This window comes from Neurospora tetrasperma (genome assembly GCF_000213175.1).
Source record: "Neurospora tetrasperma FGSC 2508 unplaced genomic scaffold NEUTE1scaffold_81, whole genome shotgun sequence".
In the NCBI taxonomy this organism is placed as follows: Eukaryota; Fungi; Ascomycota; class Sordariomycetes; order Sordariales; family Sordariaceae; genus Neurospora; species Neurospora tetrasperma.
This window is the reverse complement of record NW_009799179.1, coordinates 8,386,706-8,402,370: the sequence shown is the minus strand read 5'-3', so window position 1 is coordinate 8,402,370 and position 15,665 is coordinate 8,386,706. Positions and strand designations below refer to the sequence as shown.

Here is a 15,665-nt window from a genome sequence, read left to right as displayed (position 1 = left end):
GCCTCGAGGCCTTGTGAAGTGACTGGACTCGCTGCCTTCCCTCTTGTACATGTGTGATACCTCCCCAGCTGCCCCCCGTCCATGTTGCTGGCCAATTCACTTAAGGTCTGTTCTATTTTGCATCAAAAGGTTAAAAATAGGTATCCAGTTTTGCATCATTCAGCTCGCAGTAAACATCTTTACAGGTAGATACTGCCGTACTGCGCTCGTCGAGCGTTCGACTTTTTTTTTTTTTTTTTTTTTTTTTTTTTTTTTACAATCATCAAGGCTATTGCCAATTGATGGTACCTACCCTCTGAGCTCCACAGTATTGCACAGTGCATATGCCGTGATGGAAAAACAAGATACCAGGTACAGGGGGGAAAACGAGTACGAGGGCACTATGTAGGTTTGGCTTTATATAAGTAGGTACCGATGATTACAACGCAGTAAGACGGCCGTTATGAGGGTCTTGGTATGCCTCAATGCTGCCTTAATACTGCAGAGTGCAGCTGCAGACCCTGCACGGTAAGAGAGTGGTTGAAAGAAAAAACCTCCAACACGAACTTGAACTGGCCGCTTTACACTACTTGACTTTACACTCACATTTCCTTGACCTTTGCGCCGGCTACTGAGCGGCAAAAAATGGTTATGGATGACGCTGACGAATGTAGGTAGATTACAACATTCACCTGATGATAAAAGCCTACTTAGCCAACAACTCAGTTGGATGGTTACCTGGGAGTGACATTGTAGTAGTAGCTCATGGTGATAGAGCCAAGTAAAGAAACATGGAATGGCCAAGTTAGTTGCTGGTTCCTACGTACGCTGCTATTCTCTACTCGCTTTCAGGCGACTGAGCCGCACAGATCATCATGTATGTAGTGTACACAGAGTACATATGTACTCAACTCCGGAGGTTGACTCCCGCTATAACATTCCCACTAGTGTCACGGTACCGAGCAAACTCCGATTCTGGTTGTGAGTGGTGGATGTAAGATCGAGACATGTTGATCCTGCAGCAAGTCACACAGCAGCAAGTCACACAGCAGCAAGCCCAACTAAGCTACTTAACAGACTGAAGCTAACCCACTCCCAAGAGGACGCTAACCAAGGGCAACTAAACCTTATATAGCCTAGACGTAATGCAGGAAGGGAGCCCGGCTTGCGGGCGCGCAGCGATGCGCAGAGCGGGAGGCGGTTGGGGGTGGACAATTATCGTATGATATCGACGTAAGGTTGACGGGTCCCCTTGAATCCCCTTGGTCGCCCCGGATCCCTCAAGTACCGGTAGGGTGGGTGGATGCCCAAAAGGAGCGAAAAGGAGTGGTCGGTTGTGAGTTTGGCGGGTTGCAGTTCGATTGCATGTGCGCCTGATGAGGACTGGGGGGCTATGTGGTCGGATGGGGTCTCTGTACCGATAGGATCTTTGCCATTTTGTGGTTGTATAGTAGTGTAGTTTCCCGCAGTTCCTACAGTGATGGTCAAAAAATACTGTCCCCCCTTTAAGTCATTGGATATGTGGGTGAGAGGGACAGTATTTTTTGACTATGAGTTTACCGAGCCTACTTCAGCTACCAATGGAAATTGAAAGTTAGTACATACGTACGCCATGTTCATGCACCTCTCTCGGACTCTCCCAGCCGACATTTCTTTCACCTTCTCAGGCGGTATGCTTGGTGCAGAGAGAAGATGCAGACTTACCATGTGCGAGCAATAGTGTACACTTACACATCCTCATGGCAGTTTTTTTTTCTTTTTTCTTTTAATCTTGACAAGCAGCTTGTGAATTGTCTCCAGCGGAGACCCTATTGTCCAGCAGATTTCGAAAAAGGGCTCCATGCTCTGGACAGACTGGAACAAAAAACAAAAAAAAAAAAAAAAAAAAAAAAAAAAAAAAAAAGGTCGAGGGCCTGGATACCCGATACCGTCACATGAGTCTTACCAGGCTGAGCTTAGTGAACCGGTACATAGATTGGTAAAAGTTCACTGCCGATAAAAGCCGTAGTGGATACAGACAGGTCCGCTTCCAAGGTGGAAATACCTTCAATATCGACTTTTGGCCCTGGGCCCTGAACGATCTGGATGATAGCGGATAGCCTCCCAAAACCTCGACTCACTCACTTTCATCTTACAGAAGCTTCACCTTTGAAACGCCACCAACGAGGCACGGCATTTGATAGGGGAAAAAAAAAAAGAGGGGAACAGGTCTTACTGGCGAGACGCTGAAGCACTCTAGACTCTAGTGTACCTAGTGTGTATTGTCCACTCACACCGCTCTTTATTACCGCCTTATACTACATATCTGCCGCCTCTATGGTATGTACCCGATGATGGGGGTGTGTCGATCGGGGGAGAATGGGAAGCACGAGGGTTTCCGGCGCCCTGGAGCAGCTAGTATGTAGTCTAGTGTACATACTGCGTGGACTATGGAGTTGCGTGCGGTGACTGATCGTGGACCGACACTACTGGATCTCTGTTTATGGACCTTCCTTTCTTGTCGTGCCGAGAAACTTGGTGACAGCCTTGCGGAGTTTTGTGAAGCGCCTCTGGACTTGTGTATTGTGTGATGGGGAACATTGGGCGCTGGCTGGCCTCGTCTTTTACCATATCTCGAGCGTCAAAGGATTACCCCTGCCCAGTGCATGGGGCCGCGAATGCCGAACCGTGATATGTTTGAGAATTAGCGGAACGATATGTCTTGGAGGACATTCCAAGGAGGGCTGTCCTCCCATTTTACTTCTCTTTCGTCGCTGGGCTTTTGGCTGTGCGAGTGTAGTGTACTAGCTTTTGCTTCAGTACCCTACGATGTGAAGCCTGTGGTTAGGGGTTTGTCCCATTGCAACCGGCCATTCGGCGGGGTTGTCGATCACGACCAGACTGCCACGAGGTATAAAGGGGTAAGAGAAAGAGACAATGTCCCATTGTTTGCGAGCAAGGTGGTACGGTACGTACCATTCCCCAGGAAATGCAAAAGTGGAGTGTAAAGAAGCTTCGCATGATAAAGGGAATACGGGGAGGGAGGGCCAGGGGCGGGAAAATATGGCGACAACGAAATGCAAGCCACAACGCCCAACATTTGTTCTTTCGTCCACAACAGCAGTGGCTCGGTAATTTGCAGACTGCCAAGCGGCCGGCCGATATCAATTCGATACAGCGACAAGCATAAAGAAAATAAAAAGCATTGAACACAATTGAGGTTATTCCCTGGTGCTAGGTATTAGGGAACCCAGGGATGATCTATCATGTCCCAAGGGGCGTGCTGAGGTTATGTCGATCACTGACCAGGGGTAAGGGACGCCTTGTCGACGCCCCTGGATCAGGTGAATTTGAATTTGTTGACCAGCAGAAAAAGATCCCTGACAACGTCAAGTAGAAGGAAGGGTTGGCCTGGGGTGGCGCATCACAACAGAGTAAATGAACATGTGCAGCAGCCGTCGGTCAATATCACGACATGCTTGTAGTTAGAACCGGACCCGCCTCCGACCGCGCTTTCGCAAAATCGAGACTGAAGGGAACGTTACGGACAGCAGCTCAGGCATGTCTTGTTGTGATCCCTTTCATGAAAAAATGAAAAAAAGGACGTTGTGCTGGGGCTCCTAGCTCGCTCGCCAGGGATGCAACGCTGACTGCGATGATCCCGAATGGAAACAGTTTGCACCATTGAAGGTTCGTCCGATGCATGAATGCATGAACTCGGAACTGTGTCAAACTTTCGACGACAGTGTTCCCTTAGTGTTCATGTTGACTTAGTCAGCCGGTAATAACCCCACGGTCGTACTCATGAATGGAGGAAAAAAAAAAAAAAAAAAAAAAAAAAAAAAAAAAAAAAAAGGAGAGAGCGACTGGAGGGCTGCATACTCCATGCTCTGCATATGTCTTGCTTTGGTACTTTTGGTCTTGACTGTTTCTTTATGTCTTCCTCTTGCCGGCGTCTTTCATATCTTTTCCTCTCTTTCGGGTTGGTTGCATCTTCGAACGGCGGGCGGACGGATTTAGACATGTATCAATAATGACAAGTCAAGATGGCGGCATTTGCTATATTGAAGCCACCCCCTTAGCACAGAGATCCAGGCCCTACAGGGCGCTTTGCTTTTGGCGGGGCAATACATACCTACCACTGGAAATTGAAACTTATCTCAAAAAAGAATAGCTCTATGGCCAGGAAAGAGCAGAGGAAGGCAAGCAAATGGGCCAAGCCAAGTTAGCAACTGAAACTTGGACAAACTGGCAAACCCATTTCACTTTGTGCCATGACGAGGGAAAGGGTCAAAGACTATTTTGAACTTGGCGCAAAGCGATCTCCAACCGTAAGGATGAATCTACTTTCAAGTGATGCACGACAGACAGATCTGACAGATGCGCTAGGCATTGTCGATCACGATGCGGCAAACATCACTACCCGTATATAGACACCATCTCTCGTTCCTCGTTTCCTGGGCTTTCTTCCTTGGTAGTTGCGCGGCAAACGGCTACCAAGCATATCCAAGGCCGTGTTGGGGCCTTGTCAAGTTGGGGAACGGTAGATCACTTTCGTGTTGCTGCAGTGAGCTGCCGCAGTCTTGTCGTATGGACTAACCTAGACCAATGCAGGACTTGTTGTTGACCTGATCTGATGATGCATTGCATATCGCGACACAGAAGAGGGCAGAACGTGCCTGGATGCGACAGCCAACAAGACAAGGTCATTGTTCCTTGAACAGCGGCGTCATTGGGCTTGCAGTGTTCATCTTGTTGAATAGGAAGGGCCGAATCTGAGCCGTCTTCTTTAGCCGTGGCGCTTCATGGCGTCCTATGGTGGTGCCTCGAAGGGGCTTGAGAAAGGCTGAGTGAAGACGGTGAAGACAGGCTTCCTGGCGCCGCAAACCGCGCCGTTGCACTGAACCGATTATCAGTGTTTGGCGGATGTACCCCGTAAATTGTCTGCACGTCGTCGGCTGTGGGACTCTAGACTAGTCAGTAGGCATTTGGCGTTCTTGTCGAAGGCTCAACAGGAAAGCGGCTGTGATTCTGCCGTCGCATCAACAGCGGGTGATGGCACCCTCCGTTCCGAATGAGGCTTCAATTTGTGTGACTTTGGGGATCATGACACCTTTGACCGTCAAGTTGGATTGACCGCCAAACTGCATCAAGAAGCCGTCAACTGCTACTGTAGGCAATGATAATGGTGTCGCCGCAAAAGCTCTTTTCTTCTCTGCAGCGGTCCTAGCACTAGTGGCTGCCAAGATGGACGGGAGGGAGATTTGGTGGATACTGGGCCCAACTACCGCAACCGTTACTCCAGATTCCGATCTTTGGGGTACTGTACATAGTACAAGATGATTTCGGAAACAGTCCGCTTGTTGTTATCTATTTCAAAAGGTAACTTGTTGGCGTTGCAGCCGTTCTGCTGTCCGCTGAAACCTGTATGGGGCTTTTCAATCTATTCGCACGTTTCCATTCAACGCGGCGAAAGCGAGCGGGTAGCGCACAACAGAGATGTCTGCCGCCGGCAGTTGTTGCCCTCCTGCGTTACGTACCGTATGCAATCGGGATTCAGGGGAGCTCGAAACACACACTTGACAGCTTGGCCGATCTCGGGGCTTAGGCGGCTGTGTGGACGTCGGTGTTGTAATTTTGACAGATGTCAACGTCAGCGAGCAGTGCTGATCTCCCACTGAAACCTGAAGTCTGGAGAAATTACCAAGATATCACGAGGGTCCCAGGCCAGATTAAGGATGTGAAGGATGCGTCAAGAACGGGGTCTGTGAGATAAAAGCAGCACATTCGAGAGGTAGGTAGGTATCCTCACACATCGAACATCATCTTCCAACTCCACACGACAAGCACAAGCACTATGGGGTAGATGATCCTCCGAGTATAGCTTGGATGGTGGGTGGGTGAGATTGTACTGTAGTGATGGTTCGCTTGAGTCGCAACTCGCTTCCTAGAAAACGGTGGTATTCTGGAGTTCTAGGATCTCTTGGGTCCTTGGGGATTTGTGGGATTGCCCAGATTGGGTATTCCGTAGCGCTGACGGGGGTATGGAGTCGTTGTGAATTCGCCGATGGACGCTGCCCCACGGCGCCGTTCCTATCCATTTTATCCATCTAATTAAACGAGAGTGATCATTTGCTCTGTCCAGGGAGCGCCGGGGTCTTTTGGAGACGCTAGATGCCAAATCCCGACATGTACATAGTGTACTGCGGTTGCTGGTACGGGAGGTTCGGAAGGACAAAGTCATCATGACTGGCGACGAGATTTAGGACATTGTTAGATAGCTATGCATTGCATACGCGTCCAGATGCCGGCAGCGGAGTTGCTGCTTGTGCTGCTGTTTGGAGCATGACATCAACCGTCTGGCATCCATACGATGTCAAGATAAGCTGCTAACAGAGGCAACTTTTGATGTCGTTGAGAAGGAGGGATGTCGCCTGTCGCAAACACGGGCAGTCTGTCGTCTTTGGCATTTTTGGCGCAAGGGTTTCCATCGAGCCTGCCCTCTTCGGGAACCCTTGTCTGATCTGTAACACACCCTTGTCGATCCTGGCTGTGCCTCTGCCAAAATTTGGTTTTGTCCAGTGTCCGTCCTCGGCAGAACCCACGACCGAATTCCTCGCTGGTATTTGGACCGAATCTCGTTATGGATCAAGGCAACTTCACCATCCTCGCGTTCCAAGGAGTAATTTCTCGCGAGTGTGTATTCCCAGCTGGCAACACCGTGTCGAGGGTCTTGGAGTTGGGTTCTTTGTCTTTGGCACCCATTCTTTTAGCAGTCCATCGTGTGCCCGCCATCCCTCTTCTTAAAATGGTTGGATGTGCTTTTGTCCCGCGGGGAGAGTTTCCCCAGTTAATCTTGTTCAATCAATTTCCCATCCTCACTTGGTCAATGTAACATCGCCGAATGTCACTCTATCGTCCCCGATACCATCCACTACTGATATGCGGGCGGTAAGTAATAGCTAGAGGTACCTGAGCTGAGGAATTTACTTACCCACTTCGTATAGTTCAGGCACCTAGATCGTTGGTCCTTCGTCCAGGCCGTTCTCGCTATTTCTTTTTGGCAAATTGGGGGCACACTAGCCGACGCTCTTGTGTCCTGCTGCCAGTCATATTTTCTCAGGGGCGATCGTCGCTGTATCTTGTCCTCGGGAATCTTAAACAACCTTGACAACCTCCATGTGCGTGTAAATAGTGTGGTGTAGTTCCCAGGGAGTTGGATAGACCCTCTCCTAGTACAAATGTTCGCCATGAGCGTGTCGAATGGCTTCGTGCGATCAGCGCCGTTGCCACTTTTAAGAGATCCGTAGGAACGACGATCAAACGCGAGCCGTTGATAGTTTCATCCGCAAAGAGGGCTATTTACACCAATATCTGGGTTACCATGTGAAGCCGAGAATAAGGGCTGCATCATTGCGAAAATAGACATTCAGGGTTTTCTCGATATGGTTCTGTACCTCGTGCGGATGTGGCTGCAGCTCCTTACTCAGCCTCGCTCTTGACATCGATGACCAGAAAGATGGGGTTCCAACACCCCATTGTCTCCTGTTCTGGTTCCCCCCCCTGGTTAGCAAGATAGCCGCCATGGACGTCTTCCCGGCTCCCCTATTTGCACGCACCAGCGGAACGCCATCAAACATCGGCGACCTGCCCAGCTGCCACTGACGAGCCCCCCTAGTAAACCATACTCGGTTGTCCTAATAGGGAAGGGCGAGCCCCCCGAGACGGTGTCTATACATACTGATCCTAACCTCTACAGACAAGGACAACCGTAGTCGCGCCCTTGCCTTTACTGAAGGGTAGTGTAATAGCTGCGAGATTGTCTTTCTTTTTTTTTTTTTTTTTTTTTTTTTTTTTTTTTTTTTTTTTTTGGATTGACTTCCCTTGATTAATGGACCGTAGTGAGCTTTAGGGTCCCAAAACGGGCTACACCAGCTTTCGAGATGAGCATGGGGCATACCTGCCAGACATTCAACCCTCCCAGCATCATCTCGGTCTTCTCCGTGCCGTTTTGGAATTCTTCTTGCAGCCTTCGAGGCATACCTTTCGTCTTTTGGACTGGGACATAGGATAGCGGTAACGGAACGTTGAGGTCACTGACTCCTGGCCGCATCTCGTAGCAAGGAGACACCCGTTCTCCTTTACGACTTCCTCCGATCCTCTCCGCTTTTTTCCTCCAGCGCCCCAGGAGAAACCATCTCAAGATTGCGCCTGAATATGCACAAACAATGTTTTTGAACCAGTGAGCGCTGTTCTCCTGGTCAACGAGCGATTTCCTTAACGCGAGGTGACCATCAAGGTGTACAAGATGTTATTTGGCTCATCTCGAAGGACCGAGTGGACGAATAGGAGAGCTGTATCTCTTTCTGCCCAAAGAGGCAATGAGCGACGATGATCCAGTTCTGCATGCGTCATGGTGGACGCGAACACTCAGCACACAGAGTTACAGTGAACATTGAACGCGGAATAGCGAGTTGTGGAGGTGGCTCCAATGTTACCAAGCAGAATGCTGCACACCAGTCAGTCAGCCATTTATGCCTCGAATCATTTGCATGAAAATAAGATGTCGTCGAAAGGGAAAAGAAAGGAGGGAAATATCAAGAGTGGCGCATCCGATATCCATCCGAGTCACACGTTGTATCAAACTTTTCCTGCCAAACTGCCAGTCATCAGAGAAGGCATCATCATCGTATTGCGTGGTGAGCTGGTTCAATAAGTTGATGGGTCTTGCCTGTCACATCGAGGCGACAACGACGACGATGACGACGATAAGGAGCTCGCGCCCGACAAAGAGACATAGCGTGCCAAGTTGCCAACAGTGAGATCTGATAAAATCTCACGTTCGAACCACACCACACCCGTTGTCCGTCAAGTGCGGTGTTGATGGCTGGGCGATGGAGGCCGATGGAGATGATAGGGTGATGTGCTCACCTGCGAAGTTGCCAACCTGGCGGGGGATCATGGGGACGTCGATGGAGGCGTCAGGGGTAGCCACCCCACCTAATGTGCCGCTATTGGCCCGCTTGCCGTGGGCAACGGCAGAGTGGACCAGGCTGCAGTACCCTTGCTTTGTCGACGCTTGAGGTACTAGTTTTTGCTTCTTTTATTCCCGGTCCTCTGGCCGACCGCTTCGTGTTCGACGGTTTCCGCGGTGAGGTCGCGAGCCCACACACCTTGGGAGTTTGGCCACGCCAGGATGTCGACAGAGTAGCGCCATTTGCCCTAGGTGGGCAGCGTCCAAATGCCGAAACCACCGCGAGCATGGAAATGTTGCAGCTTTGCACTTTGTCTGTGGTCTTTGTCGTTCGCAAGAACGGATGAACACGTTTGGCATTGTTTGATGAAGCGATGCAGGAACTCGCAAGCTCTCCATGTGTGGACAGATTTTGCGGTGTAAAGTGCAACATCCCTGTCCCCGTTTCGCAAAGTTACCAGATCTCATGTATGAAATTCCGAACCAGGAGGCTCCCGTTCCGCAGTTGGGGGTCCCGACCCACGGCTGACGATGACTGGACTCCGCTGATTCGGACGCGGCTTCGCAATCGTGGAGTATCTGAGGGTTCCCTGAAATGTTGGGCTTCCACTTGACGGCGTGGAGTCCGGTTATGACAAGTTCATATTATACTATCATACCGCCGGTATCGATGCGTTTCAGGACCGTTTCTTTCTGGCCGCCGCGGTAAGAATGCCGAATGTATGGTAGTGTACGGCATCTCTGTAGGGCATTCGGCTGATGTCAGTGGCATACCTCACAGAACGGAAAGAGCCGTGACGCCAGCTTGGAATTCCGACCTGGTTATTGTCAAATTTCGTCACGACGAAGGACTGAAAGGCTGCGAAACAAACAAAGGGGACCGCCCTCAACATTAACAAAGCGAGGCTCGCCCGATTATTTCTCGGCTGATATCATGGCCTACCCTTCGCCTGCACTTGGCCCAGCCATTTTGCTAAGGTTGATTTCGGGAGAGCTGGCGCTGCAATCCTCCTCAGTGAAGAAACTGGCTGCTGTACGAGGCACCGCCCAAAAACCGTCTTCGTCTCGGGCCGTTTTGATTTGCGCCTCGCGCGTACTGCGAGGTCGAACGACAGACGTCACAGAGCGTCGAGTAATTACGAGCACCCCCACTCACGCCTTCCAATAGACGTCCGTTTCATTCTGTCGACAGCGACCCTGTATATTTACTAGCACTTTGTGTGGTAAAACACAACTGAACTCCGCTTCGTCCCCGCACGCCAATTGGAATGATCTCACACGGCGGAAAAGGTTTTCATTCAAGCATGCGATGGGGACTGTCAAGTTGCAGCTGGCATCGCTGTCCTACACGTCCCGTGACGTGACTGAGTGTAGCTACTTTCCCATCCCAAGCAGAACAGCCTTTGAGGTAAACTTGAGAAGCACTGCTCGTTAGCACAAGTCTACTAACGTAACAATCCGTGATACCGAAACCTGCCTGAAAACACCTGCACTGGGCTGGTGTAATGTTCATGTACCGATACTGCTCACTTTTTTTTTTTTTTTTTTTTGTCGACTGACAAGAAACTAGTCAGTCTCGACGTTAGAGTACCCTCACTGTGCCGCCGCAACAAATGAGAGCAAGCGGCAGAAGGGGATGGGGGCTAGCGCCATTTTTCTCTGCAGTCGGTATCGCGGATGGGGTTAGTCCATACGTTGGTGGTGGGCTGCAGTGGCCCCTGCCGAATCCGCTTTTCTTGTCGATGAGTCGGGTGTCCTTGCTAATGGCATTCAGATAGAATTGCCTTCCCACCTGCCAGCCGACACATTGGCGGTACGTACCTGCCTGTGAGGGACAGGGGCAATGCCCCCAACTCCTGTGCCCTGCACCCTGTTCCACAACTGCCACCAATGACGCATGCACAAAGAACATGGCGTTCATGACAACTCCGCTGGAAGGTGACACCCTCCGGAATTGCCCCCGGCGTTCAGAATCACACACAGCATCTTGATTACTGCAGGGCAAAAAAAACCCATCACAAATTCACAGGGAGACATGTTGGCATTCGAAAGGTGCGGGTAGAAGAGACAGTCCCGGCAAGCAACTGTCAAAGCCCCGAAGAATTGGAAAGCTATGATGGGATGCTGAAACCACAGACATGGGATTGGGTGTTGGAGTCGTGCAGCTGGGACGAATCTTGCGTCAAATGCAATCCCGTCATCCGGTCGTCGAGCTTGTCAAGCTGCGACTGGAAATGGCTGCTCCCGCCTCGTACATCCCGGCTTCGTTCCAGCGTCGAGCGTCAATTGTCTATCGTCCAGCCTGCTTCCAGACTTCACAGTCGTCACAGCGCTGAGAGCTGATAGCCGGGGCATGCGTGTCCCCATTCCGACTCCCAATCAACACGCCCATCTTACCACAGCATAACAACGCAAGACAGTTCCTGGGAATCCTAACCACTATCGATTGTGGAGGGTAACGAGGAGCCCCCGTCCGGAGGGCCAGCGACAACCCCCATTCACACTGCGACAGTGTGTCCATGTCGAGTCAGCCACACAGTGTCAGATGAGGGCTGTCGTCCCAGACCCTGCAGAAAAGGAAAACAACGAACCTCCACATGCTCATACATAGTGTAGCAGCACACACATGCCTTAGCACCGACCCAACCTTGAGATGGAGGCCGTTGTGCTGCTGTGTACCGAGTTGCATACTGTACTCTCCAACTTGACCAAATCCCAATTCGTCTCCAAAACAACAGAAGCAATGAATCAATTGATGCAAGCACACAACTCCTCCGCCCATATCCGGCAATGACATTGACAGCAAGTGCGGGGGCTGCCAGAAGCAGCACACCACCTGGCCTTCAGCCTTTTGCTCCCGTCACTTGGCATCCTGATCATCAACCATTGACCGACCCTGAAGAGCCTTCAGAAGAGAGTTGAAACGGCTCCTTGTGTGAATCAATTCGGAAAAGGTCGAACGCAATTTTGCGACTGCTATTTGCATCTCTTGAATATTTCGCATCCCTGCCCTGTCGGTGGGAGCCAGCCTGCCCCCATTCACCTAAAGCCACCCCCCGGGGCTGTCCTCCCCACTCCCATCTTGCCCCCCGACCCCTGCCGCTGTGTACAAGGACAATGTACTCAGGTACCAGCCATACCGAGCCATCCTTCCTTCCAACCCATCCAAGCCATCCCCCAACCTTGAACTGGAGCAGGCGTGTGGGCAGGGGGAGTGGGCTTGCGCTTGTCATGTCTGGCTCGAGGTAGGTGGTTTGGGCTTTCCCATTCAACCATTGACTTCATAACGGCATCCCTTTGGACGGGCGGACGAAGCTCGCTTCTGTTAAAGCTTGGCCAACCCTCCGCATTGTCCAGCAGACTGGCCTCCTCCGTTTTCCACAGTATAGAGACATCTCATCAAACCAACTAAATCAAAGCCTGACGGAGCAAGAGCTTAGCGCAAGTACACGCAGTCAACCTACAACACTCGAAACACTTGGACCACTCGCACCCGACACCACTGCAACTATCGCGCAATCATCTGTCCTGAAAAAAGTTTAACCGTCGATTTCCCGGACACATCAGGACACAAAGCCAGCACCGTAAACACCGGTTCCTGTCGAGCAGCAACAGATCTCTCCCCCCTTCAGCATTCATACAAGAAAGACCCTTACAACATCCATACAAGCATTCACAAGGAGCCGATCTTCTCCTCTTCCTCTCTTCCTCTCTTCGGCCCTCCCGCCTGTCCCAACTGAGCTGAGAGTAGCCTGCTCCTCTGGCCAAACAAGCAGACCAACGTCAGCCCTGAACCCCCCCGTCTTCTGTCTTCTCTCTTCTACACAGTAGCGAGTAGAAAAGCACAGCGGACGACAAGACCGCCCTGGCTCGCCTGCATCATTGGGTGAACCCTGTCTCCTCAACGTCCCTGCTAGGGCCCCTTGGACCGGGAGATTCCACCGTCGATCAATCTCGCCCCGAGGTCGTCACAGAATATACCTAGCTCGAAGCCGACTCCACTTGTCCCGCTGACCAAGGAGACAATACCGTTCAGTCGATTTTGGGTTCGCTGCTCTGAAGTGGACGCATACCCGATTGGCCCTAGCCTGCAGTTTGGTACTCCCCATTGTTCCCAGGGCTGCTCGCATGCCATCTGAGCTTCTCAGACCCCCAAGAACACTTAAGGTCGCTGATCCCTCCTTGTCAACTCGTGGTTTGATCTTCTCTTGACATTCGACCCGACTAAAAGGATCCCGCGTTTGATCAGCAACTACTACATACATACATACATACTTACATACTTACTTACATACCTACCTACCACTGTCGACAAACACCTTCAACTCCTCTCTTCCCCAAGTTCACCAGTTCACCTCACAAACAAGACTGGGAAGGACACCGCACTCGTTGCACACACAAAACCCCAATGATGATGACCATAGACGCCAACCAGCACCGTTTTGCACCGCTAAACTACGACCACATGTCTTATCAATCGAGCCAGCCACACTTCACCAACCCTTGGGGTTCGTCCTCGGGTCCTGGAGGGCCGCCTCCTCCTCCTCCTCAGCAGCCCGCTCCTCAGAACATGTACATCAACAACCGTGACAGCGCCGGCCTGCCGCATCTTAACCTCGCTGCACTCCCCAAGCGTCAGCACGACGTGAGGAACGGAAGTGTGTGGCCTCATCAACCTGCTGCTCCCGGCCCCGTCACAACTGCGCCAGCAGGTAGCGCTCCCATGGCGGATGTCTATAGGCAGCAGGACTTACTCTCTATGCCACAAGATCATCTCCTAGGTCTCAACCGCATGCCTCACCCAACCACCTCGACGGCATATGATACCTCCGCCTACACCACCTCTGCTTCCCCCGTTAGCACCAACTATCCTCCTTCGACATCACAGTATGAGCTCGGTTACCCACCCGCCACCATGAGGGGGGCCTTTGGCATGGCTCCTGATGACACTGCGAGGAGGTATTCACAGCAGTAAGTATTCTCCGGGTTTGTCCTTTACATCTTACCAATACTAACCCACCTGCCCAGGGGAATTCAACCTGATGACCGGAGAAGCTTTCAAGATGCGCTTGAAGCTAGCCAAGGCATGCTTACCATGAGCCAAGAGACACCAAGGAATATCTACGATGTGCGAAACCGTGCTAGAGGTTCTACAGACTCGTACGGCTTCCCTCAGACGCACTCCACGGGCTCTAGCGTTTCTTCTGCGAGTTTTGGCGGGTACTATGGCGGTTCAGTCGATGGGTCGATCAGCGATTATTCGACCGCAGGCTCTGACATTGAGTCGCTCTCTGGCCGGTCACTTCCTCGCCCTCAAGGCTTGATGTCGAGCCAGCCCCCGGCACCACAGTCTATGATGGGCTCCTTCAGCTCCAAGGTCTCAACAAGTACCTCGAAGAAGCACAAGTGCAAGGTTTGCGACAAGCGCTTCACACGGCCTAGTTCGCTCCAGACCCACATGTATAGCCATACTGGTGAAAAGCGTAAGGACTCCTTCGTAACGTAGTTTGAGATTTTGCGCCTGCTAACAATTTTCATAGCCTTCCACTGCGAAGTTGAGGGATGCGGTCGCCAATTCTCAGTTGTGTCTAACCTCAGGAGACACAAGAAGGTCCACAAGCCCCAGAGCGAGACGCCATCTGAGACTGGTTCCGAAGCGGGCCAACACTCGGAATAAACTAACCAGTGCATCTCGCGGAACTCTTCTTTTTTAACATTATGCCCCTCGATAGACTACACACTTTAATTGTCAACATTCACTACATGTAACACTATCGGCACTGGAACCCCCCCAGCATATCACACCACGGTCTATATCGATCCCGGAAAAAAAATGGATTCGAAATCGACATAAACAAATGCGACTCGCTACCGCCTACCAAGTACACGAATGGGGTCGGCGGTACCCGCTCTGCATCTCATAGACTTACGTTTTGGCAAGGAGGGACAGCAGGCGATCCCTCCATCATTCCCTGCTGTCGGTCATTGGCAGCAGAAGCGCTCGGCGTTGGAGTTCAGGTAGACGAGACTTGTCGATCACAACGAGCAAGCTGTCCCGCATGGGTCGCCAACCGCGGGGAGCTGGCCAACATCTTTTAATCGTTTCATTTTCCTTTTGGGTTCATTGATTGATTACGTGGGGAAGGAACGGGGAAGATACCAAGGGAGTCATCATCCAAGGGAGATTGCGAAAGGAAGGGCGCCTTTGCACAGGGACCACAAATCTCATGAACCGGCGTCTCGGTGGGCTTGCTTTTCAGATCATTGTTTTGTTGCATTCGGGAATGTTTTTTCTCTACTGTCGTTTAAGAGATACACTCACACAGGTTTGGTTGGAATTGGTTATAGGTTTCGGTTGGTCAATCAGGGGTTTTTCCATTATCATTATACTATCATCATTTGATCAGGGCAAGGAGAAGAATACCTAGCTTTTGACATATTTGATGGGCCCATCGGAAGGAAGGAAGGGGGAAACAGGCTCGGCAGATACCACTATATGGCGACGACTCCAAAAGGATGTTACAAAGAGCGGAGGAACATCTATGTATCATCTGAGCTTAAGCACATTGCGAAACCTAATTATGTACTACTATAACTATCAAACTTGTCACTATCAAGCACTGCAATGTTCCAGAAATTCACTCAATTGCGAATCTGAATGCGAGCAGAGTTCATCACGAGTTATCTGCGTCTGTCTTCTCGTCCAAGATCTCTACCTCCAATGAGATGACAC

The 15,665-nt window shown here is 51.0% G+C and overlaps 2 protein-coding genes across 2 annotated transcripts; both read left to right on the top strand.

The window, feature by feature from the left end:
• Nucleotides 1-593: 593 nt before the first annotated feature.
• On the top strand, nt 594-1,216 carry NEUTE1DRAFT_126758 (uncharacterized protein; the record flags this gene model as incomplete). The annotated part of the gene is made up of 3 exons (XM_009858753.1): nt 594-653; nt 832-960; nt 1,135-1,216. 3 exons carry the CDS (start codon nt 625-627, stop codon nt 1,214-1,216), a joined length of 240 nt encoding a protein of 79 aa, XP_009857055.1.
• A 12,181-nt stretch (nt 1,217-13,397) lies between these two features.
• Nucleotides 13,398-14,609, top strand: NEUTE1DRAFT_115267 (uncharacterized protein; the record flags this gene model as incomplete). Its single annotated transcript, XM_009858752.1, has 3 exons — nt 13,398-13,903; nt 13,961-14,415; nt 14,473-14,609. The coding sequence occupies 3 exons, from the start codon at nt 13,398-13,400 to the stop codon at nt 14,607-14,609; spliced, it is 1,098 nt and encodes a 365-aa protein (XP_009857054.1).
• Between the last annotated feature and the right edge of the window lie 1,056 nt (nt 14,610-15,665).